The sequence below is a fragment of the Python bivittatus genome, unplaced genomic scaffold, assembly GCF_059951505.1.
Source record: "Python bivittatus isolate LINGU-HERP-01145 unplaced genomic scaffold, Pbiv_v1 ctg000250_np1212, whole genome shotgun sequence".
NCBI lineage: Eukaryota > Metazoa > Chordata > Lepidosauria > Squamata > Pythonidae > Python > Python bivittatus.
The window spans coordinates 1,362,496-1,389,770 of NW_028277057.1; the positions used below are offsets into that span (position 1 = coordinate 1,362,496).

The window sequence follows — 27,275 nt, forward strand, 5'->3', positions numbered from 1 at the left end:
AAAACCTGCATATACACCACTGGATGTTGGCTTTCATGAGTCGGGATCCTGATAACAGAGCAGAACTATCAAGTGGTGGCTGAGAATTATGGGAGCTGTAATCTCACATATCAGGACCCTATGTTGAATATTACTTAATGTATAGGTAGACTTCAAAAAAGGTAGTGCTTCTTAATTTGGGGTCAGAAAAGCTAAGGCAGGTAGAAAGGATAACAACACTCACATCAAACGTAGGAAATTACATGTTTGGGGTTTAAGTTTGAGGAAGAAAGAAGATTTAAATAATGTGCTAGGAAATCATTACTGGACAGTTACTGTTATCATCAGAGTGTCCAAGCAACTAAAATGATTATTATAAATGTTTTACATACATTTTGAAGCATCATGCATATTAAAAAAGATCAAATAATTATCTCATTCTGCAGCACATCCATTACTGGCCGTAATGGGAGTGTTACTGCACTGTGATTATTCTGATAGCAACACCTGCAACATTCAATCCATAGCAACCTCAGGGACTGTGATTGATAATAAGGCAATTCCCATGTCTGAATTGCCAGCCTCTAGATAGAGACCATGAGTCTGCAAACCTTCAGCTAGCATAGGGTTCCCCAAAGTGGTCAATATCAACCCCCAAAGGTCAATGGGACTATTCAAGGGGTTGATGTTGTTGTTGTTATTATTTATAGTACTATTAGTTAAAGTAGTATTTATTAAATTATTTTTGTATAATAAATTTTTGGGGGTCGATGAACAATCTGAAACTTCATGAAGGGGTTGATGAGCTGAAGAGTTTATGGACCCCTGAACTAGCATAAGCTCCTTTATTTCAACCCAGAGCAGCACAGACATGCTAGTAATAAATAACTAGATGAATGACAGAACTAACAGGGAACATTCATCACATAAAATTGTAGCCACTACCACTGTGGTGGCTAGGAGGACCAAGGTCAGATACCAAGACCCTGATATCAGACAGGTCTGTTATGATAACAATGCAGATATCAACTACCTCCCATTGAGAAATTAACAGATCTGTTGGAATGCACAGGAGGGATAAAGAGATCTAAGATTTGAACCTGGAAAAACACACACATACCCACATCTATCACTTAATAATAATAGTTGGCAGTTATTGGTTTTCTGTTCTATTATGGTTTTTCTAGTATCTATAATGAAGTTACTTTATTCAGGAACTGTGCCCTTGAATCTCAGCCTGCTAGCCTTCAAGTTCAAGCAAGAGACATTACTATAAAAATTACTTAAGTTTTCTTTATGGTGATTAGATTTAATGTGGAATCATAATATATATACAAAATATTCTATTAAAAGCTCAGGTCAGTCAAAAAAACTTAATGGGTTGCATGATTAGCTTGGAAACCACTCCTCAGAACACTTGGAGAAAACCTCAAACCAGGAATTCACAAGAAGATCCACCAAGAATGTTTTGTCCTTCAGACATATCCCAAATCCCACAGGTTACCCCATTCCCCATTTTCATGGCTCTAAACTTCAAAGCATTCTTATCCCAGAAGCTGTAATAATTGAACTTTGAAGGCAAAGCCAAACACATACAATCCACATCATATTTCTAAATAATATAAAAGGCTGGAAGAACTAGCATTTTCATTATGAAAGACATAAATCTTCTCCGGCATTATTTCAAATTTTGACAACCCTAATCATAACCCTAACCCTAACAAATTAAAAAGTGGCCCTCAAAACTATTGCCATCCATTCTTATATGAAATCACTTGCTTAATACTGAAAAAATTATTTCAAATTTCTAGGCATTTACCATTTTTAAGATGACAGAACAATATACACTTTTATTTTGCAAGACTGAAATAAACGATTTGCTCATCCAAACACTCATGCTGGTCATCAGCCTCTTGTTCATATTTCTAACCTAATGGGAGGAATTTCATCTAACAGGACAGCAATGAGTAAGATGTGAGGTTTAGGAACTATAATTCAGCCTTCCAGAGGGTCAAGGAACACATTTTGGTAATATGATGATGATGTCAGGGCATGTCTGATTTTTTTTTTGCCTCTTTTTTTCTGGTTTGGGTGGTGGAGTGTTGAGGGTGAGAATGGAAGCCACTTGCCTCCGAGAGGCCTCCTGACCATTCTCACCCTTTATTTATAACAACAACAATAGCAATAGGAGCAGGAACAGCAAGTGCAAAGTTCAGCATAGGGGACTCTTGCAGTCTACAGTCTCAGGATGCCCACATCTAAGTTAGGATATGTTACAGCAGATTTATGCAATATTGAAGTATGAAAAGCACAAAATGCATAGCACACAATTGTTCTAAAGATAAATTAATTTAAACTATTTTTGAAGGAAACCAATTTTCATAATGTAGTATTAAGAGATATGACTATCTCTTAATACTACCTACCTACCAAATTGTATAAATTTATACTCATTCCCAGATTATTAATTTAACTTGTCATGTAAAAAAGCCTTTAATAAGTCTACCCTCCATGGAATGCCAGATTTTTTTTGATATAGTAACTCTCTGTAGAACAACATTCTAGCATATGTGCTCTTTAAATATCTTATTATATCCAAGAGCTACTTTGTTGGATCAAGCCAACACCCATGTATCCAATGCTTTCCAAATTGTGGCATTTCTACCAACTGATGTATTGTGAAGTACTACTGATATAAAGCACTCATCTAGCCCATGTTCTTCTCCAAAAGCTTCCAGAAGCTGTGGCTTACTCTTCAGCATTTGATACTCAATCGCAGTTGCCCTTGACACAACTGCACATATTTCAGAGTCAAATATTAACTTATGAGACCTGTAATTTTATTATGTATGCTTAAATAATTCTTTTTAAAAAGATTCATACTGTATTCAAGCATACCTGAATATCAATAAAGAGAAAATGTAATAATTATAATTCAGCTGACTGTCACCTGATATTTTGCATATACGATGCCATGGATTAGTGGCAGGTTCACCTCTGACTATAAAATGCCAGCTTTAGTATGTAAACCCTCTTTTGAATTTAGCCAGTCTTCATTATGTTCAAACAGGAGAATTTGGGTTTAATATTAACAAAAGGGGATAATAATCCAGTAAACATTAAGTCAGAGTTCTTCAGTAACCCCAGCTCCAGCATGAAATTGGAGAAAATGAAGATGATCTCTTTACAAAGAGTATTCCTCCAAGGCTTCCTAAATCATGATTTACAGAGCAGCAGACAACTGAATGGACATAGCCAATATTTACTGGGCTACAGAAATCCTGAAATGCACATTCAAAAGACACTATCTCTCCCCCCCCCCCCGCAAAAGTGACACTCAAAATAAACATGGGAATCTGATTTTAATACGTAACCCTATTTCAATTGCTCAAAGCTGTTCACCCATATTTTAAAGTAATTCTTATAGTTCCTCCAATAAAGATGGGTACTAAGATAAGAGCAATTTGCATAAGACCTGCTTTAATTTGTGACTGAAGCAAGGGAGCTGCAGCTAGGAGGTTGCCAGCTTGTACCGTTCAACAAAATGTTTTAATAACAGCAACCAGCAAAACAGGCAGGGACAGCAATTTTCTTGGTTTGCCTATAACACCAATAGACTTCTTCCCTTTTCAAAACATGCATCTGAAATGAGGAGGGGGAAAATATTTCAGGATAGGAAAGAATGAAGTATTTGTGTATAATGTATAGTTTGGCCCTCGGTTGATTTTTTTCCCTGAGAATACAAAAAGTAAATACTGTACTGTTCACATAATATGCTTTTAAAAGCTATGCAAAGTGTGCTTGAAGGCAATTTTTAACTGTTTCCTGGGACCATGCTCAGTTTAGAAATGTTTTAGTCATTACGTATTTGTTTCTGCTGTGTATATTATTGCTGCTTATAAGGCACAAGTATCTTAAAATGAAATGGATTATTAGATAAAACCACATTCTATGGGTCCTTCTATCACTACTGCATTATCTGCTACAATTATATAAAGGAAAATCTAATTAAAACCAAGTTTTAATCAAATAAATGGAAAACTAAATAATAAAGATATAAAATCTCAAGGATTTAATTTAGGGTTTTTTTAAAGAATAGAATTTACACTATCTGGCATCATTAAAGAAAAAAAACCTAGTATATAAGGAAAATGGATCATGGAACAAATCAACAGAGTTCTCATTCAAGGCACAAATGATCAGGCTCAAATTATCATATTTTGTACATAATTTGAGAAGATCAGCTCCCTTGAGAAATCTTTAATATTGGGAAAGGTGGGAAGAAAAGAAGAGGACAACCAGCAGCAGGTAGATGAAGTTGCTTAGTGGCAATGGGTGCACCACTGGAAGACCTGAACAGCCAGGTTGGAGACAGGTCATCCTGGAAAGGTCTATGTGGTTATCAACTTGGGGGTACATAATCAATACACAGAAAGCCCCAGTAAATTCAGTGATGCTCATCTCTGATTAAATACGACTCAGGTATAGTCTAAGTCCCACCATCATTTACTACAGGGTTTGGAATACGAGCTTTTAAAATACAGAAGTCCTCAGATGCTCCTTGGCCCTTGAGGGCACCTAATTATTATTTGTGATGGTAACCCTGGCCTCCCTTCTGCCACTGAAATGCACAAACAATCTGGAAGAGCTCAGCATGTCAATGCACCAATTCGTAGGGCTGCATATATGTCACAGGTCCATAGGAGTGTCAACTATGATGGTGAGAACAGCTTCAATTTTCTTCTTTAAAAGGCCAAATTTCTAATGTTTAACTTTGAGAATATTTCTGAAAATGGGTTGGCAACTTCTGCTGAAATTGTGTGAAGCCAAAGAAGCCATTTTTCCTTTATCAGAAATGCAAAGGATAGGGAGCAAGTAAGACTTCTGTTTTTATCTTTTTAATGATGGAAGTTACTGAAGATGCTTTCTGGAGAAAATTGTTTTGCCCTATTTACCACTTTGTAGGTATCAGATGAAATTAATTTTATATCAGAAAGCCCATGAGACTGAATTTATTTTTTTGTTTTGTTTTACTGTTATGGATTTCGTTGGGTTTTTGTCTTTTAATGGCTTTAATCTGCTTTCATTATTTGAATATAATGTATGCACATATCCCTAACTAAAATAATGTGCAGAAAGAGATAGCCACACATAGTTTTCATAATTAAATGTCATTCCATTGTTCATCACCCATCTCACAATAAAAATGAAATATTCATAGGTAAATTGCTCTGGATAACAATTAAAGGGGGAGAAAATAAATATGCCGTTTGCTTGTATTAGGTGCTGATTACAGAGAGTTTTTTTTAAAAAAAGCATCTTAATTTACATGTTCTCCAATACTAAAATTGGAGAGAACTGGATAACCTAATTCTGAGAAGACTGAGGTAACAATGATTGATATGTGGTGCAACTCTGAAAAGGGGTAGACTGTGAACAGATTCAGAGCCCCCATTTTCTAAATTTGAACCCTTTCTCTCTCTTGGATTCACCTCTGACCTGGTACCCATCGGTACAGGTAGTCCTTGCTTAACAACTGCCCCATTTAGCAACTGTTCAAAATTACGACAGGACTGAAAAAGTAACTTTATGACCAAACCTTGCACTTATGACTGTTGCAGCATCCCCCGTAGTCACATGATTATTTGGGTTCAAGCAGGTGGGCATTGGGCATCTCAGAGTCACATGATCGCTATTTGCACGCTTCACAGTTTGCTTCTGATAAGCAGAGTCATTGGAGAAGCCAGTAGTGAAATCACAAGTTGCGGTCACGTGATGTCTTGCTTAATGACCATGGGCGATTCACTTAACAACCACAGTGGAAGTGAGGTCATAAGCCTGTTGCGGTCACGTGATGTCTCACTCAACAACCATGTTGCTTAGCAACAGAATTGCTGGTCTCAGTTGTGGTTGTTAAGCGAGGACTACCAGTATGCAGTACTCTTGCAGTAGTGGCCAGGAGTGCTAATGCTAATTGTAACTCTAGTTTATAAACTTTGAATTAATAGATTTGAGAAGAACTTTGAACTTTTTTAGCTTGGAGTGTTGCTGAAAAGATAAATTTGGTGTTGCTGGAAAGAAACTCTCTCTCTGGACTTAAAATCCTGAACCAAAGAAATGTTTTTAATCTTAGATCTTGAATTGACTCTCTGTTGATGTAATGAAAACTCATATTAATATCATTCTGTCCAAGCAAGGTTTAATTTGTTGCTTAAAAATAGAATAGCTTTTTACATATCTAGTGTAATATATACATATATTTTGTTTTGCTGGGCTTTCTTTATTAATATATACACTTATTGTTTATCTTGTTTTTCTTTTTCCTTTTATAAAATTATAGCAATTATCCTAAAACTAAAGGAAAGCTAGTTCTCACTAGTTCAGAATAGAGTGTTTGATTAAGGGAGCCTAGCAAATTTGTAGTTGTGATGAAGCTTGAACTGATAAATTTAATGGCTCCATCTTTGATGCTATGTTGCGCTGCTGACTATGAAATACTGAAGAACAACCAAAGAAACCCTCTGTTGCTCTGCATATAATTTTTTTCAAGGAGTCTGCAAATGAATTATTTACAGATCTGCAGAAAAGGTTATTTGTACATTTTTTAAAATTTAGAACATTTATTTTTGTTACATATAAGGTACATGTGTATATTTGTACGTAGATCACAGGCAAAGAGAGAACTTTTGGATCTCTCCTATAACAATATCAAATCTTTAGTACATCTAGATCAGAACTGTCCAGTCCTAAAAACCATCCAAGTTCCCATGCAAAGATCTTCTTCAGATTTTTTTTTTTTTAACCTAAAAAATTTCAAGGACTGATAATGAAGCTCAAGCTCAGATACTTTGGTCACCTAATGCGAAGAGAGGAGTCTTTGGAAAAGACCCTGATGCTGGGAAAGATTGAAGGCAAAAGGAGAAGAGGACGGCAGAGGATGAGATGGTTAGATAGCATCACTGAAGCAATGAGCATGAAACTGAGCAAACTCAGGGAGGCAGTGAAGGACAGGAAGGCCTGGCGCAATATGGTTCATGGGGTCACGAAGAGTCGGACACGACTTAACGACTGAACAACAACAAAAAAAATTCAACAATATTTCATATGAAATACAGTTCATGAAGCCCTGTATCCAAAGCATGTATTCATAGTCTTAGCAGAAGTATATGCAGAATAAACTTTCGCTTTATGCTTGGATTATGTTTCCCAAAAACCTCACATAAAGGAAATTTGCATAAAGTGGGACAATGAACGAGTGGAGAAAAAGGATATTATGGGGAATAGTCAAATTTGGTAACCCAGATGCATTGACAAATGTAGTTACAATTTTTAGAGCCTTTTCTTAAGCACTATGTTACTAAAACATACTTTCTTCCTTGTCTCATGTTCTATGTACAATGAAAGCACGTACTTCATCTTTTCTATAGCTGGATATCTAATGTGTGTGGTTATTATGGCAGACAAAGAGGTAAAATACATAATTGCACTACAAATTTTATTAGCAGTCTTTCTTATGTTGCAAAGAATAGGTTCTCCCAGGTTAAAAGCACATACTAGAGCTGAGGATCCTTCACCAGCTTCAGTGTGATGCAATATGCTGGCTTTTACTTCTAGTGTCTTTTTCTTTTTCCTTTTGGGTAAGGGGTTGGACAAGATGTTGATGTCTGCTTTGACCCCACAGTAACAGTAACAGCTATTGCAGATATGGAAATAAATGGTGACAGGACATGCAACTGGAACAGCTGCAAAACATGATGGTAAATGTGTGAAGGCAGAATGGAATTTGGACAGGGAAACATTTAAGCAATTTTGGTGGAAAGAAGACATCTTGGCATGTTTCCAGATCTTTGGTGCAAATTGACAATGTTGGCAAAAATCTTGTGACACTGAATTCACATAATGCGAGGGAAATCTAGACAGGTAGTCCCTGGGTTAAGAATGCCTGGGTTACAGATGACCCATAGTTAAGAAAGTAGCCAAAGTAGCAAAATTTGAATTAAATACATGATTCAAGTTCATTACACGATACTACTTATATAATAATACTGTTCCGGCTTACATACAAATTCGACTTAAGGACAAACCTTGGGAACGGAACTCATTCTTAAACTGGGGATTGCCTGTACCGTTGATGTCCTGGTGCTACCTCCAACAACATATGCACTTGAAAATAATTGTGCTACAATAGAAAGTTACAAATACAGTATTTGCACACACATACACACAGTTTCTGCAAATAGAAAAAAGCACATACTATTCCTGTTAAATGTCAGAGTAAAGCTTCACATTGTACACAGAAGAATATAAGATCCCAATAGCTGGTTCTTATATGCCATAGCAGTACTGCAAAGAGACAATTAGTAGTGAGAAGCTTGGGACTGATGGATAAACAACTGGAAAAAAGTTATGGAACTTTGTTTTTGTACATGATAACTGCAGCAAGGTTATTGTATGTACAAAGCTGAAATGATTTGGCATTACCCACCATGGAGGAATGGTTGGTGAAGACGATGGATCAGACAGCTAAATTGACTTCTTTGATCAGACAGAAGACAATACCTATGTTTATTGCTGACTGGAAACCCCTTATAAGATTTTTTGCGTGAAACAGAAAAAATGAACTTATGATTTATGGTTTTGATGATTAGACAGGATAGATTATAGAAAAAAGAAAGTTATATTGTAATCACAGAGAAAGAGGTGAATTTATATCTGTACTTATAACTGCTGTAAAGATCAGAAGCTACTTCTTTGTATCTTTTTTTGTCCTTTTCAATTTTTTCCTTCCCCCCTTTTTTATACTTTTAGCTTTCTCTTTGATTTTTTTCTCTTTTTCTTTTCATTACTTTATATGTATTTATTTATTTACTTATTGTATTTATATAGCTGCCCATCTCACACAAAGTGACTCTATTAGTTTATATTAGTTTGTATTAGTTTTTATTTTCCTTTTTTAAAAAAACTTTAATAAAAATTACATAATAAAAAAAATTAGTAGTGAGAAACTGAAGCAAACAGACGTTCCCCAGCTGCTTTATTTTCTTTGCACTCCTAGAAGCATGCTGTGTGTGGTAGGTAGAAACAGTGGTAGGGAAAAGGTTACCTTTCTCTTCAGAGCCATTTCTCAATTCCAAGTTATCGCCTCCTGAAATGCTTCTCTAGAGGACTGTGACTTTAATGAGAACGAAAAACTCTGATCTGAGGCATTAAGAGTATTTTCCAAGACCTTTCAGAATCCTAATAAACACCACAAATTTTACTACTAGTACAAGAGCCACAAATATAGTTCTGTGGAAGCTGCTAGTCCTACTTGCAGGAGCAAAAAAGAGCCAACTGATTTTCCCCTGCAAATGGAGAAATCTATTTTGCTTCGCCTATGAAACCAGGAACCAGATAAGAGGGTAGACTTTTGCCAGAGATAATTAATGGGTGTGGTTAAGTATCCTTCTATTAATTCTCTTCTACAAATCCCTCCACTTACCTGTTTGGAAATGCACATGTACCAGATTAATGTGTACTTCAAAGAAAATTGTGTCAATGGCAGAAATATGTTGACCAACCACCAAAGGCAGGAAAAAGTTGCTTAGCTGATCTCCAGTGGGTACAAATTTCACAGCTTGTTATCACCAAAGACAACATTTAAGCTGGACTCATTCATTGTAGCAAGGTGTAATGTGGTTTATTTGGTTGTCTCTTAGTGTTTTATATGAAACCTGCCACTGTGATTTGTAAATTATGATTTAAGGCTTGGCATTATGTGAATATAAGCAATTATTGCTTTTTCAATAAACCAGCTGCTTGCGAGTCTAGCTGTTATCTCTCATGCTTGCCTACATAAACTCATACTTAGATGGTGCAGAGAGAGGATCTCTAAGGTTAGTCTCAAAAGTATTTCCTCATTGGGAACTAAATGTCTTGAGCTGATACTTATTTAGGATACATTAATGACTTTTATTTGTTCGCTGAAATGTGTGAATTGCTTTGAGAGTCCTGTATTGGATTCTAAGCAGGATACAAATACAGAAAAACAGGAGTATATAACTAATTATCATCATAGTATGCTGAAGATGAAAACTCTCCCCATATCTGACCTTCATTCATCAAGGAACTCCCAATCATATTAAAATATAATGCAGCACTTGCACAAAATTATTCCTTGCCATTTTTGAGATGAAAAGCCATTTATGCCCATCAAATTGTATGCTGCTTGCCAAAACTGTTTGATTGGATAACTTTTTTGGAACACTGCTCATCACCGTTCTTTATTAATTTACTGAAACTCCATGAATTGGCAATTAGAACTGCTGGTCAATAGAGCTAGATTGCAGTCTTGTAAACAAATCCACAAAAGTAGCAGCAAAATCTTGAATTGAGCTCCTGATGATTCCATGGACACATGTATGCAGCTCCTGATCTCCTTTCAGGGCTAAGACTGACCTGCACTTTTCCCCTCCCTCCACCCCCAGAAAGGAGTTAAGAAACATATCTTTTATACTGCCATCACTGATTTAATATGCCAGCATGTTGCTTTAATATATTTTTATATTTTGTGTATTGTTTTTTGGAAAGGTGATATGAAAAGACTATCAGCAAACAGTAAGTTTCAACAGAAGAGATTAGAGAACTGAATAGAATAGAGAATTGGATTGAAGAGAATTGAACTGAACTGAATTGAATTGAATTGAATTGAATAGGGAAAGAGAATTGAATTAGAGATTCAATAGAAGAGATTCATTACCTAGTTGGGTAATGAAACATCTACAAGCAAATAACCAAGCTCAGAGAGCACCAAGGACTCCACAATAGTATGTTTTTAGTATTTATTATTCACTAACAGTCACTGGAAGTAATTCTTATTATTTCTCACTTCTTTTACCAGTTCTTCCTCTCCCTCAGAAGCTGGGTGTACTTATATTATATGCCATTTCCAGAACTATTTCTCATGCACATTATGGGGGGGGGGGGTGACGCACAACAAATTATACAATAATAAATTCTTTAAAATCCCACAAGGCACTGTTACAACTTCTGTGTCACTTCACTTAGCAAAAACACAAATCATGAAGGTGTGTAAAATTCTAACAATACACAGTCATAGGCTTAGAAATAGGCCCACACAAAATTAACAAACCTAAAAAGTACTGGTATAAATCGCTGCTGACAATAAAGCATTTGAGAATCCAGGCTTTATCTAGAGGACCTTCATAAAACAAGAATGAAAAGAAGAGACTTGTAAGTGAGAAAAAGGGAAGAGAACTGAACTTTTCTACTGATAGCTTTATAATAAAATGAAAAGCTTGGATCTCTGACTGAGAAGATATACCAACCAGAGAATTTTATTTCTCAAAAATTGTACAGCCCCTCTTAACACGAATGACCACTAACCAGGGCAGCCTCTGCAAATGGGTGCTTTCCAATTATGCAGGAACTACAACTAGTAGAATTCATGCTTGCTATTAGAGATCACCAGTTGGGCAAAGCTGCTGCAAGGTCACCAATTTCTGAAATCTTTCTGTTCTGTGGCTTAGTCTTATGTTCTAAATGTTCATGTTTGTAAATGTAAACATATGTTCTTTTAAAGGTGAGTGAAGGACTGTTGATAGATTTCGAAGGCTGAATAAGTCTATTTCCCTGATGCTGAAGATAACATCACTAACTCCAATAATAACACTGCTAGGGCAGATATGGGGGCAGAATGGGCCCCTGGGTCTGCCATGGGAGTTAGTTCCATTGCCATGGCTAGTAGCTGCTTTAAGGTTGGGTGAAATATGCTTCAGTTGGCCTGAATGTCTCACCAGTTCATGCACAGCAATTATTTCAAATTATCATTTGGATTTCACACAATAAATGTCTACAAAGCGGCTGCCTCCACTTTGTTATTTAAGTGATCACAACGTTGACTTCAAATACCATCTGACACACACATACCCACACCGTCATACTGGTAGGTTGCTCTCCAAATCTGTAACTATAATCCTTTCTTCTACTTCTGATTAGGGCTATAGTTTAACACAGTGTTTCTCAAACTTGGGCAACTTTAAGGTGTGTGGATTTCAATTCCCAGAATTCCCCAGCCAGCATGGAAACAAGGCTGTTTAAATGGAATACTGACTAAGAACAATCCACATTACAATATTCTTATTACAGATCCCATTTGCTACTGAAAAAAGAAATATTTATTTAAAATAATTTATATTCTTTTCTTCTTCCATGACAAAATCAGACTGGTGCATACTACTTTGATTTTTTAAATGATAACAGTAAAACTCATAGCTAAGATATTTCAGAAACCTCAAAAAGTCTGATTAAAAAGAAAAGCCTTAACTGTCCTCCTTATCAGAAGCAGAGAACCCAAAAAGAGCTCTCTGAGAAGAGAATTTCAAATGTGTGGAGCTACCACTGAAAAAGCCTTGTCATGTGTCTGGATAAGGTTCTTGCTATAAAATTCCAGCTTCTGGTTAGGATTAGATGAAGGAAAAAAAATTAGGCCTCTGTATTTAGGTCAAAGTCAGCATCCTGAATTGTACACAAAAACAAATATATAACTCTTCCCCACTCCTGCCCCGAACCTCCCTATAGCATTATTATCCAATTGAAGAAACTAAACTGTCTTCAAATACAGTCCCACATAAAGTGCAATTATTATTACGTTCTAGGAAGAGACACTGCTATGCAGAAATCTTAACAGTGGAAAAAAACATTTTTCTTCACCACCACTTGAACTTGCAACCTAAAACTATTCCTATTGCATGGATGAAATTTTGTCTTGTCCAGACATAATTTGTTAGCTCTCATCCAAGCAATTATTTAACATTAAGCACCAATCTAAGAGTGTGATCAGCATATAGACTGAAAAACACACAGGACAAAATAACACCTCGAGAAGCTCCACAAATTAAAAACCATTATTTCCTTCTGGAAGTACTAGACCATTACTTTGATATTTGACTCAGAGAAATAATGCAGAAGGATACTAAATGGCACTAAATACCACTGAGAAGTCATAATCAACATGAATTTCCCTCTAAAGGTATTTTACTAAGGCTACTCTTTTACTCCCATGTCCAGAATGGATGTCAGATTAAAATAACCCTAGAAAATGAATTTAATTTAGGAACATCATGACCCCTGGCTCCAACTTCTGTCCTCTCCCTGCCCAAAGAAAACTGAGACTGGCTAATAATTATCTAATACCTTAGATAATGGCTTTAAAGCAACATATTTAAATTTAAGCTGATAGCATCAAACTAATAACAATTGCCATTTGTATCTCAGGTTAAAGCTTTCCAGATATGTTGCAGCTACAACTCTCAGAATTCCCATGGTGGACAGGAATTTTGGGACTAATACTCTCAACACATCTGGAAGACATCAAGTTGAGGACCAGCTTTTACTTATGTACCACATAACAGCAGCAAATTAAACACATATGGGTGGTCAGAACTTATTCAAATTGAGTGCACTTAAGTATTTTGCAGAGAAATGAGAAGAAATCTTGATTTTCTTAGCAGACACCAGAGCTGTAGGTTACACTAGAAATGCCAACAACCGTGTTGGAAGAAGGCAATGAAAGACCACTTCTACAATGCTTCCAAAAAAAAATTACATGTCCATGAAGTCCACAGGGGTTGAACTACTCAAAAGAGACACTGCCTTCAATAATCAGTGATGGTAGATTGCAGATGGAGGTGGAAGGACAACTGAATTCGTGAAATTATTTGTGGAATGTGCATAAACAGATCGGTTCCAAAATCTTGTGGAGACCCTTCTTAACACTTTTTTCCAGACCAAGTAAACATGCATTTTTTTCTTTACCACTCTTTTCTATGGTTTACCAGACTTCAAAATTCCATCTTATTTAGTGGAGGCCATTTGTAGAGGCTCTCAAAAATTTCTCCTGCCTGAGCCTGAGCATCAAGACCACTATGACTGACAACTGTAATCATCTGCTTATTCTTTCTTAGCAATGACACACCTACACAAAGAAACTCTGCACTAAATAAACTATAATCAATCATGTGCCAAACTGAAGCCTGTATAGCCTATCTCGTTCTACCGGTCTGACTACTAGACTGCATGAATAGAGCACATCCAAGCTAATGGAGCCAAATCTTGACCATGCGCACATCTAAGTACATAGTGTGCCCCTCTCCTAACATCACAGTTTCTCCCCTCAAAAAAGGGCACTTTAACTTAGTGGGAAACAAACAGGAAAGAGGTAAGGGTATTGAGGTGAAGACAGATCAGTAACATATCAAACTTACCTTACCAGTGCATCTGGTTTGCTTAGCTGGTTATTGGGGATACAATTTTCCATTAAGTCTTTGTGTGTGCTTGGGCTCTTGCTAGTGCACTTCTGTTTTTTCTCATTCTTAGCAGATGAAGAAGGGATGCTTCCATTAGTTGCACTGTGGTTGTGAGGTGAGGAGTTCACAACTCCACTAGCATTTTTGTAATTTTTGGATGAGGCAGTGCATGAGTCCTCTTTTAAGAGGTTTTCTGTACTTCCCACAAGATCATTATTTAATCTTTTACTGTTGATATGGTTCTCCATATATTCGATTTCCTGTATTTTAGAGTCTACAGGTTGCAAAATATTGTTATTTATTCCAAGGTTATGTTTTTTGGCATCCTTGTCTTTTTCTTTCCCCTTTTCTCTGTATTCTAGTTCCGGTAATGTTGTAGATAATTTTTTATTAGCTGGAATGCCTCCATTGTGTTGCAAAAGTATTGAGGAATCCATCTCAGACAATCCTTTGGCTGCTGAAACATCCAGAAGGAAGGAAGGAAGGAAAAGACAATATTTAAAATTAAATCAGAAGTAGCATCTATTCTCATGTTTCTTTTACAAGGGATTTACGTTACTTCTATTACTCCCTCTCCCCAGTAAAACATTTTTCCTTCAGTTACAGTGTAAAAAAATAAATTATACATTCCTAATAGTTTCTGAATTAATGGATTCCTGAGGTGGATTCCTGTGTTGCATCAATCAGGCCATTTCAGTAAACTTCAAAATAATTTGGAAAATTCAACTAACCTGCTTTCTAAATGGAGGGAAAAAGTATACCAATTTATGAAATGTTCAACTGCTTCCTTGTATTTATTTTTATTTATTTATTTATTAAATTTTTCAACCACCCATCTCCCCCCAGTGGGGGAACTCTGGGAGATTCACAACAAACATTAAAAACATAAAATATATAAATACATAAAACCTTAATTTAAAACATTACTAAAAAGGAGAAGGAGAGTCCAAGAGGATGAAAAATCTGAGGCTGAAGACAGAAGGCCTCTATGGGGCTAGCCATCCCCATGCTTGAGGTATTCCCTCCGCACCCCAGGCCAAGTGGTAGAACCAGGTCTTCAAAGCCTTACGGAAGGCCAGGAGTGAGGGGGCCAATCGCACCTCTGGGGGCAGAATGTTCCAAAAAGCGGGGGCTACTGCAGAGAAGAACATGCTGAAAATTTTTAAATATTGAAGGTTTAGGGAATTATTTTAGTGGATCAAACATAATGTTTAAATCACCGATAGAACTAATCAAGAACTGCTGCAGATTTTTTAGAAAACAAGAAATATGTATTTTCCCCTGCTACAATGTAATTTTCTAATCTGATTTAAATTAAAGGCACAAAAGGCTACAGGATTCTTTGCTTAAGCTTATCAATCCAAGTGAATATATTTTTTCACCCATATCCCATATTCTACAGCTGTGATTATTTAAGAAATTCCTTTCAAATTGCCTCCAATAACTTCTATATAAATATAGGATAATCAGAGTTACAAAGGGGTTGCACAGCGTCTTACAAAGAACAATACTCCAGCACGAAAAGATTCACTATGGGTATATTTACAGACATTTCAGACTTTACTCTTCACAGTATGATAATGCTAAACATGACTTTCATGACAATTCTGCTGTTTAAAATCGACTGTAAAGTTGCTTACTTTGAATGTTAAAAAATGGCTTCACTTTTTCTTCTACCTTCACATTTCATAATGCGGAACATAACTTCATCTGTCAATAGCCTCAATTTAGGAATTTTTAATTACTGTAAGGTCCAGTGAAACTAATAGATCAAACTCTCACTCTCTCCACACACCCCACCCGCAGATCAGGGTATTAATTTAGGTTCACATATTTATTACCAAATTTCTTTTCATTCAGTACTATCAAGCAGCATACACACCCATCATTCAATCAGTACACTGAATATGATTAATGTATAAATATTAAACAATTTACTCTGAAAAGTTATTAAGTCATAAAATGTACATGTTCTCCATCAGTTTAATAAGACTTGATTTACTAATCTTTAATTTCCCCTGAGAAATGGAGAACTCTAAATGTCATTAATTTTTTCTGCAATACATACATTGGTGACATGCAGAATGTGAACTCTCTGGGGCTCTCATACCTGTGTGCAAAGTCTAGGAATCAGGGACCTACTCCTTTCCTACCCCTTTCAGAGTGATTGTTCACCTTTCCTTTTTGATTATTTAGAGAACTGAAAACATTTCTAGGCAAAGGAGCATGCATACAATATTGTAATATTGATCACTATCTAGAAGATTCCAGAAGTAAGGTGGTAGGAAGTTTATTCATGTGTAATCACAACACTTTAAAAGGCTGTCAGCAGAAGGCACAAACTTCTTTCCCAGGAAGACTGAGTCATAGGCATTCATCTAACCTGGGGTATGACCAAAGTTTCAACAGCTGCTTCTTGAGAAGAAGGGCAGGTGGAATGTCTCCAAAGAAACTCTGCACATAAAGTTATGAACTATACAGAGACAGAGCCCTAAACAGTATTAAACTGTGCTGTGGTACCTGATTCAAGAAGCCATGGTTTGGATTTAAAGAGGAGGGGAAAGTACCATTAATTCATAAGATGCATTCCAAATCTGCAAACCATTACTTCTACCCAAGGCCTATGTTAAGTGAGAACTTACCTTCTTCTGCTTCTCTCTCTTGCCTTTGTAGCATTTGTTGTTCAGGGGGCAATGCTTGCTGAAGGAGTTGCATGTAAAATTCATTTTCTTTCTGCACTTCCTTTTGTTTTCTTAATCGCATTTTATAGCTGACATAACTTTTGAAACCAAAGCCCAAAGTCACAACAGGGTATCCAATACTAGAGGAAAACAAAACAAAACAGACTTTACTAATCAAGACAGAGCCATCAGAGCAAATTAATGTAATACTCCAGAATGTGACAAAGGGCAGTCACAATGCAGATATCAAAGAATTATCCTTCTAAGGATAAAAGTGATATTCAGTCACTTTTCAGTCATCAGGCTCAAGTGCACATTCCCTAAGAGCTTGGAATGGCTGCTGTTTAACTTAGCTGTCAAGTCTCTGCTGGTATCCTGAGACCCTGCAACTAAGATCTTCAGCTTCTGAAGCTTTTTGATTTCTCAGATCAAAAGAGAAACAGAGTACTCTCCGTTTTTAATATTGGGAAGATGCAGTTGAGATTATTGAAATAATTTATAATTTCCCCATCACTCCTGTTTTAGAATACACAAATGTATTCTAAAACATTAATTTTCTACATTTGATTATTATTTATCAATTAAAATAATACATTTTAAAATAAAAACTAGAGTTCTGCAGCCGAAACATTTTGCTCACTTTTGGAAACTGAACCTTTTTGAGACTTGTAGAAACCCAGCATAACCACTATGAAATTCAGTAAATTAATTCAGTAGCCCGTTTTTAAAAAAATACAATTTATTTACAAATAATTATTTACTAAACCTAAGTTGTCAGAAATTCTATGTATTTGACAACCCAATGTGTTCATAAAATCCTCAAACCCATAATCATATCCAAAATTAAATACAACTGCTAGAAGTCACTACCACCATGGCTAAACACTCCCTTTTTATGCTGGTCTATGACTGTAATAAAGATTGGATTTGAGAACACTACCTTTTCTGAAGCACCCAACATTCATTATTATCCACAAAACATAAATGAATATGAAAGTTGAAAGGAAAATGGATTCAGCTGCTCAGAGGTAATGGAGCCTGCATCAGCCAATAAAAACATTTGCTTAACTAACAAGGGGAAAAAAATAATTTGACTACAAAAATGTCACAAGCTTTGTGATCAAATTGTAGATAATCTATTTTATCTAAAATAAAATATCTAGATTGTAGCTATTTTAGATAAAATAGCACCCCAATAACATAAAAGGTGCACAATCAGTTAAGTAAGACATGCTGACAACAAACTGAAGGAAGAATTCAGATTTTAAGTGGCAATGAAATAAAATGAATTTTTTTATTATGGTCAATGACCAGAAAATCTCAGTTAAAAAAAAAAAAAAAGCAAAAGCAAAACAGTGAAACTATAATAGCAAAAGCCAGAAATAAGGCAATAAGGCACAAGGCAGACCAACAATAAAACAATAAAAATAAGACAAAGAAATCAACCTCTGTCAGGTTCTATAAGCAATAAAGCAAAATATAGCAACATTTAAGAAAACAGTGTCCTTCTGGTCACACTATAAATAGTAACGATAAAATAAATCTATGTGGCTTGGGAACTTGATTAAAAGGGGAGTTATAAAAGTTGCTCAGATATAAAAATCATTATAAAAAAAGGTGAGCTGTGTTCCCACTCTGTACACAAAGTCTGGTCTGCATATGGCATATTGTTAAATTTCCCTTCCAATACAGCCATGGTTAACACGCTGAACTGTACCAAAACAGCAATGCCTTGCTCCCAGATTGTATACTCATCCATAACTACCTCACCTTTGGCAATAGGGTGTACCTGCAAATCAGTGGCGTGGCCATGGGCCCACACATAGCTCCACAATGTCAACGTCTTCATGGCTGATCTAGAACAACACTTTCTCAACTCTTACTCCCAAAGCTCCTCGTTTACAGAACATGAAATTCACTGATGACATTTTCCTCATTTGAATCCATGGAAATTAGTATTTCATCCAATTCCATCATGACTTCAACAAGTAAACTGCACCATCAACTTTAGCCTTGACCTATCTACAGAACAAGTCTGTTTCCTTGATGTCATAGTAAAACTATACATTACCGGTTAACAACGGTAATTGGGACTGGAATTTCCATCACTAAGCGATGCGGTCGTAAAGTGCGACGTCATGTGACTGCATCGCTTAGCAACGGCAAACCTGGCACTCCCTGTTACTGTCGTTAAGCAATTCCCAGGTGGCTCACAAGCAGACCAGCAAGTGGCTGCTGCTGAGTGGGGGAGGGTATGTGGATGGCCACGAGGCCTGGTGTAAGCGTGGCGGGGCCAGGGTTGGCTTCTCCTGGGAGAGGAGAGTACACGAGAGGCCTGAGAGATGCGGTGTGAGTGGCTGCTGCTGGGTGGGGGAGAGTGCAAGTGACTTACCACACATGCAACCTTCCCTGCCGGCTTCCCCACGGACTTTCTGGGGAAGCCGGCAGGGAAGGTCATAAATGGCAATCATGTGACTGCAGGACGCTGTAACCATCATAAGTGCAAGCAGTTGCCAAGTGCCCAGACAGCAATCACATGACCGCAAGTCCGGGTGTTGGGATGGCCAAAACTAGGACCAGTTGTAAATACCACTTGTTCAGCGCTGTCATAACTTCAAATGGTCGCTGAACAAGTGGTCTTTAAACAAGGACTATCTGTAGACACATAAATACCATGTTATATAGGAAACTTACAAATCACCATGGATACCTACATATTTCCAGCTTCCACCCAGAACACGCCATCGAATCTATCATCTATAGGTAGAGTATTTAAACTTCCCAGACCCTGACACTCTATTAAGTGTCCATTGAAAAAAATGGAACTTTTACAATACCACTGATGAGATAGCTGAACTTACATACATTAAAAGGTTTCAGGCTATCTCAAAAGGTCTCAATAAACACAATGGGTTTTTAACACATTACAATTGCTAATTTCAATGAACAGTTTAAGAAATTATTATTTGATAAGGTATGTGTAAGCTGTCTCATTATGTAACTTGCATTTGCATAACGAAACCTGGCTCTCCCTTCCCCCCACCTCATCCCAATTTAAATCCTATACCCATCTAGGCACTCTCTGCATCTGATGAAGAAAAGATGCAGCTCCTGATTTTATACTACTATAGACTAACATGACTTTCCTCCTACAGTGGGTAAAGACAAGTCTCTTCTAAATTTTGGCACCCTCAGGTGATTTAAATATCTAGCTGTTTTTTAAGAAGATTTGAGAAACCGGTTTGAGCGTTACTGTACCAATGTAGGCTAGGAAGGAATGTGTAATAATTCTCCCAGAGAACAATTCTGCATTTTATAAATACATTCGCTTTTTACTATATAGTTAGTATTTAACACTACTGAGGCTATGCAACATTAGTGAAACACATTTCTCTGCACTTTTAATACCTTTTGGAAGGTAGATTTGATTCGGTTTCCCAAATATTGAATTTACCACATGGTAAACCAGCAAAGCAGAAAATGTTCTCAGGATACATAATGGAAAGACGGTTTTAAAAGAACTGAAAAGGTGAGTTAGAAATACAGCCAAGTGGGACAGATTTCTGGAGTCACGATTTTCATTAATTTCTGAAATCCACAATGACTTTTATCGATCTCAGTCAATCTACCACTCAAAGGCTACAGTGTAAAGATATATAAAGTAATTTCATGTCACATTTCTGATTCTGTAATTCTGCTGGCACAGTGATGGCATAATTGCGTATAGGTAGTTCTCAGGTTACAACTACTCATTCAGTGACTGTTCAAAGTAACAACGGTGCTGAACGAGGGAGACAAGCCCTTGGAGTTCTGGCCATCACAGTGTCCCTGCAGTCACATGATCGTGATCTGGGCACTCAGGTGCCCAGCTCACGATCAGAACATAACAGCGAGCCATGGTCATGTGATCTTGATTTCTGACGTTCTCTGCGGCTTCCGAAAAGCAAAGTTAACGGGGAAGCCAGCAGGAAGTTGGAAGTCACTTCTGCTCCTAATGCTTTTTCACCTGCCCATGCCCCGTAGCACCTGCCCGCAGCACCCATGCACCCACCCGCGCACCGTAGTGCCTGCCCATGGCACCCCTACCCTCCTATGGCATCCCCCCCCGCACACTCACCTGCCAACCTGCTTGCCTGGATTCCTGCCTCTTCCTGCTTAATGACCCACGCAATCCTGGGGTTATGACAGCAATGAGGACTACATTGGTACCTCGGGTTACGAACTTAATTTGTTCCGTGACTCTGGTCGCAACCCGAATTGGTCACAACCTGAAGCAAATTTTCTGCTCTGCAGTTTCTTTGGAGCCATGCTAACAAGCACACCAAAAACCTTCCAAAACGCCACGAAACACACCACAAGCCTCACTGAACGTCTCCTTGCTACCGCGATCTCGCCCACAGGAAGCCGCGACCGCGTGTCAGCAGGGAAAATTGCCGCGTATCCTGTTCGCACCCCGAGGCGGAGTTTGCAAACCGAAGCAAAATTTTGCGGCCGGAGCTGGTCGTAACCCAAAAAGTTCGTTAACAGAAGCGTTTGTAACCCGAAGTTCCACTGTATTGGGATTGCTGCTGCTAAGCGATGCAGTCACGTGACATTTCGCTTTATGACAGCATCACTTAGCGATGGAAATTCTGGTCTCAATTGCTGTCATAACCTGAGGACTACCTGTATTACCTGAAATGCACATCCAGTGCACAATGGATGCAAGTTTTTATTACATAGAGTTTTATTTATCTGTTCCAATTAAATGGACATAGTTTGAAAATCAAGTTTGTTTTTTAAAAAATCACCAAAGTCCAAAAATACAGCAGGACAAACATCTGCCTGGCTTGCTGCACATGATTTAAACAAGCATTTAAATACACGAAAGCATATCCATTTTAAATGTCTGCTGTAAATCTGGTATCAGCCAGGAAATATCTGACGGCAACTCCAATACATGAAGCAAGAGCATTAAAACTATTGTTATCAGAAGTAGCACTACTGAGATCTGTATCATGGACTGTATCCAAATAAAGATTACTGTCCCATACAGTTTTGGAGCGCTCCCACTCACAAATACATATGTAGAAGTCCACCTCTGATATGACATTCCCAGTCCTATTACAGAAATGTGATGAAAGCTGAAGAATTAAAACTTTATAACTACAGTCACGGCATGCCTGTTCTATATGGTAGTTAAAAGTTTAGCCTGCTCAAAGATATAAGCTGTTCAGAGTCCCTTGAGACTGGATCAGCCTGTAACCCCAGTAAATAAGTAAGAAGGAATGTAAGATGAAGTTACAAATATTAATCATAGGAATCAATGGCTATTACCATGATGACAGTGGGACTACCTCTGAAGGCCATCTGCTGGGAGACTAGTGGACTTCCATGTGCAGTTGGTTGGCCACTGTGAGAACAGACTGCTAGACTAGATGGGCCAGAAGGGTCCGATCCAGCAGGGCACTGCTCAGGTTCTTATGTCAAACAATGCTTAAGAGAAGAAAAATGCTGGAATGTACACTCACCAGTGTGCAGCAAAAGGTCGACAAAGGTCTACATGAAAGTTTTTGAGATCCTTAAATCTGATTGCTGCTTCAATATAAACAAACAGTATCCATAGTGATACTGTTGGTAAACACACGCCTCTCTCTGTTGGAAACAGAAAACAAGCCGAGCATCAATATTAAAAAAAAAAGGAAAAGAAAGAAAAGAAAATCAGACTTCTTAAAATAGCACGTATAATTATGAAGGGGAAAATCCTTTGCTGTGACTGAGCAACACTAAGATCCATTACTCTTTTGAAATTGTATAGAGGCCCAGCATGATGTGGTGGTCAGGGTGTTGGATTGGGAGTGGGAAACCCAGGTTCTAGTCCTCTCTTAGGCACAGAAGCCAGTGGACTGATCTTGGGCCAGTCCCACCCTTTCAGCCCAAGCTCTGCAACAAACCAGGTGAAAAACAAAACAGAACAAAACGCCTTATCACATCATGCACTGATAAACATCGCTAAAAGAACTAAGTAAGTACACTGCAAAAACAAAGAGACATGAAACGATGTAGAAGCACTAATAACAACTACTTTTTTGAAACTGCCTACAGTAAAGCTAATTTTGCCCTGCACTGTTTGGCTCCGGCATCATATATGCTGAAACCGTTATAATATACAGCCAGTCTTGGCCTTGCCTGCTGGGAATTAGGGAAGGGTTTTTTTCAACCTTTCTGGAAAACAAAAGGGTGGTTTACTATAAGGGTACTAATAACTTTGCTACCTAAAGATAAGAAGAAAAAAAAACAAAGCCAGCACCCTGCAAGAATTCTGACCATCAGGACACTTCAGAGCTTGCCATATAATTTACAGTTCATTTGACTGAATCCCAAAGCTTGAGATCTGACATTCTCAATCAACACCTTAAATTTCAAGACTGGAAATTTATTAAACAAATACAGACATCAGGCCTGCATGATGTTTGCTACTGCAAATTACAGAGTGGATTATGAAGTAGGGTGTGTTTTGATGACATAGTTAATCATTGCCAAAGCACAGATGAATAGTTACGCCTCAGTAGTTCCTCCTGAAGCACCATTATGTGCATTCAGTACATAGACATTTTATAGAGAAGTATGACGCATAAACACACTCGCCATCTCACTCATAATTTGGAAGAGCTTCTATTTTTTAAACTGTGAAATACCTGATTATTCTGTGGAGCCTTAGCATTTCTACTTTATCACATGCCACACACAGCGCACATGCCCCAAACTCATCAGAAGTCTGACTTTCAAGAGTTGGCAAACTTATTATGTCAACCCTGCCTCTTATACCTCATTGTTGAGATCATGGCAATCCTAAGAATACGTAGTGGCAAATGAATGAGATTTCAAGGGTAAACTCAGTGCTGTTGGGTGAACCGGATGTTAATTTAACAGGGACATGTGATTTTTAGAGAAAAACAGGATGATGATTATTTTACAACTTGTTCAGTAAACAGTAAACAGTAAACTTATTTACTTTTAACAGAAGCAATGAAATGAATAGGAGGACTTACCTGTATGCCAGACATACTGCACCCAAACATATGTGCTGGCAGCAAAAAACAACCACTGTATTGGTATGAATAGCAGACATATGATATTTGATGTGAATGCTACACAAACGAAAAATACTGAAAATGCCTAAAGAGAATCAAAGGATGGGGAGAAGAGAAAAAGGAGAAAGTCCATTAGTTTTTTTTAAAAAACAGTAAACAGATTTCACTGAAGGCACTGCCCTCCCTCCCTCCCTCCCTCCCATCCATCCATCCATCCATCCATCCATCCATCCATCCATCCATCCATCCATTATGGCTTACATACATTCTACAAAGGAAGCCACATGACTGCAATTTCCTCCTCATTATTAATAATTATTTCATTGCTAAGATTTTACTGCCATTGATAGAAGAGGATTTCTTTTTTGTAAATAGTTTAATACTGCTCATGCCTCTAATCTTCTCTCACATGGAGTCCTGAATGTTTGTCTCCAATATAATTTACAAAATGACTTGCTGGAGCAGCGTAGTCTCTCTAATTCAAATTTTGCTTCAGCCAATGACTGTAAGCAACCTTCAACCTACACTACAAAAGTTTGTCTATCAGGGTTCTTGTATGAAAATAACGTACATGGGTTGTATATGAATTCAGTGGGATTCACTCTAATATACACAGAGACAAAAATGTAGCTTTAGTATTATCTTTCCTTTAACTCCATCACTGTCTATATGAAGTAAGTCACTGCTTTTATGTTTCAGAACACAAAGGCAATTGCTAGCTAAATTCACTCTACATTAGTAAGTAGCAATTTGAATCAGAGCCTACTCTTTAGATTGGCAAATTCACAATGATTATTTTTCAAATCTCATGCTGCCCTTCAAAACCAGGCTCAGGGTAGCTTATGAAATATTATTTATTTTCATTTTCATTAATTTAATTTACCCTCATAGACCAATATAAGAAAGAAAAATAAAAATAAAAGCATGTTTCTGTTATTGTGCAAAAGTTGACTAAAAGAAAAGGAAAAGAAGCAAGCAATTAGCATTCTTTTATCCAGGGGCATAGTGTTTCTTGCTGGATCAGAATGTATTTATTTGATTTATACCCTGTCTTTCTACTCAAGCAAATGCTCAAGACTAACATTTTTTTTAAAATTCCCAAACGTTAAACATATAAAATTAATCCTGAAATTGCCTATTAAAAGTCTGGCAAAAGGGATATGCTTTTAAAATGTTTTTGCTGCTGTGCTTTTAAGGGCATCTGCAATATATAAAACATTATTTCTCTACTGTCAACTGACAATTATAACCCAGTATTAATGATGTTTGGTAACTATGAGACAAATGACAATTGGACATTTACAGGCAGTCTGTTTGTATTCTTCCTGTGCTTTTGTCTCATGTTACCTGGTGTTTTCAAAATATCTGCTGGACCCAAGGGCTGGAATCCAAAGAGCTGCTCTTACACCAGAAGTCCTTTCCCCCTTGAAGTTCCTCAAGCCTTGAAGAAAAGCTGCTTCTGAACATCAAGAGACCCTATTAAAGCAGCACCCAAGGCAGTACAAGGGGATGTTCTGGAGCTGAAAATAAAGACCACAGACTCTTCTTCTATCTGCACTGAAGTTTTTCAGAGCTACGTATCCAAAGGACCCCAACTGAGAGATACATCAGAGGGCTACTAATTCTAATGCTAGTAATAACAATAAATAGCAAATCAAATACTTTTCCATTTTAATACATACCAATCCCTGGTATCTGAAGGAATCATAAACACTCCGGATGAAAAGCCAGAATGGCCACAGATATTCAAATCTGAATTCCAAAACAAAATCGGCCACCAACACAAGGGCCCAAACTACCAGGAACTTCAGATACAGGAAAGTACTGAAAGAAAAGAAGAAAAAACAAAATTACTTTGCAGACAAAATAGCATGGCAATAAAAATATGTTTCTTATTCAAAATAAACACATATGGGTCAGTATTAATAAACATAGAAAGGAGGTTCACATAAAAAAAGAAGTTACATTACTGAAACTTGCAGACATAATCTAGACTGTGTTACACAAAAATCAACAAAAGTATATGCCAAGTTGGTAGACAAGGGATGTTTAAAGAGCTGACAGAATAAGGCTTCTAAAAGTCTTTTTTAGAAGTGCACGTATTTCACTTTTTTCCTCCAGAGAACAACTTCAATGTTCAGCACTTTCATCTCTCAAAATGAAGCATATTTGCCATAGTTGTAGTTTGATTTATGGTCCTGGGATATTGGTCTGCAACGCTCATTTTATCTGCCTTCTGCACAAAAGATGGAGAAACCCTGAACTTTTGCTGCATTTGTAGACCATGCAAAATAGAGAATCTTATACTGAAGCAGGCTGAAGTTACATGGTTTAGAGGCATGTAATATGTACCCCAGTTCTGATAAAAGCTCAGATAATCAGTAGCAAGCATCAAAAATACTAAACTGTATTTGGTATTGAAGAATAAACAAAAAAATACACTGAGGTGAGCCTGTTAACAGCAAACTTCTTTCCTAATGAAAGCTTTTATCTGGTGGCCAGGTTTCAACAACCTGGCATTATCTGCTGCTTGGTCGTTCCCGCTTGCTTTTCTTACTGAGAGTTTGTTTAGTGTGATGTGCATGTTAGCAACAGCTTATTTCTCTAACAAATCAGAATGAGAAGACGTGGTATATCCTTGGCTTCCAATATCTGGCTTATTTGCAAGACATAAGACAGACTTTCTGGTTTACACATGACAGTAAGTAACTTGCAAAGGGAAATTTTGCTTCTCCATTTTCGCTGGCAGGAGGAGCCTAACCATGGTGCCATGTTTGATGCTGGACGCAAGCCAGCATCTTTGCCAAGATATCTTCCCAACAGTATTGATTTCATGAGATGTGGGTGCATCTTTATTTGTACATGTCTAAACTCAAAGAACTTTCTGTATCAAAAACTGCCAGTTTTTACTACAGAATTATGTGAACTGGTTCTTTTCCATCATTCAATCTTTCAAACAATAGGCAGCTGCTTACAATATTTCAGTTCCCTTAACACTCAGTTCCCCTAATATTGCACTAATTTCTGAACTATTTGCAATATCACTTATTTTTCTGAAAGCTCATCTTCTAGATTTACAGACCACCAACTTAAAACTCAGGGGACCATTGAGTATTCTTTTTCTGTTAAATATACAGAATTTATATGATTTTTCTGATCCATTTTCAGTGTGGTTGCAAGCATAGTTTCGGAACTGAAACTACAACATTCGCCTTGGGGAATGACTTCTGTCACCA

General features: G+C 37.2%; 1 protein-coding gene across 2 annotated transcripts in view; it reads right to left on the bottom strand.

Annotated features, from left to right (window-relative positions):
- The window catches only part of MACO1 (macoilin 1), a 65,209-nt gene that overhangs the window by 17,625 nt on the left and 20,309 nt on the right, over positions 1–27,275 (bottom strand). The window contains exons 2-6 of one of the 2 annotated variants that reach the window (XM_088140941.1): positions 25,722–25,863; positions 23,998–24,124; positions 22,477–22,600; positions 16,928–17,106; positions 14,244–14,739 (exon numbers count right to left, since the gene is read on the bottom strand). In XM_088140941.1, coding sequence (XP_087997067.1) covers positions 14,244–14,739; positions 16,928–17,106; positions 22,477–22,600; positions 23,998–24,124; positions 25,722–25,863 — 1,068 coding nt within the window. Of the gene's footprint in view, positions 1–14,243; positions 14,743–16,927; positions 17,107–22,476; positions 22,601–23,997; positions 24,125–25,721; positions 25,864–27,275 lie in introns of both variants that reach the window. The other variant, XM_088140940.1, reaches the window with a different exon arrangement.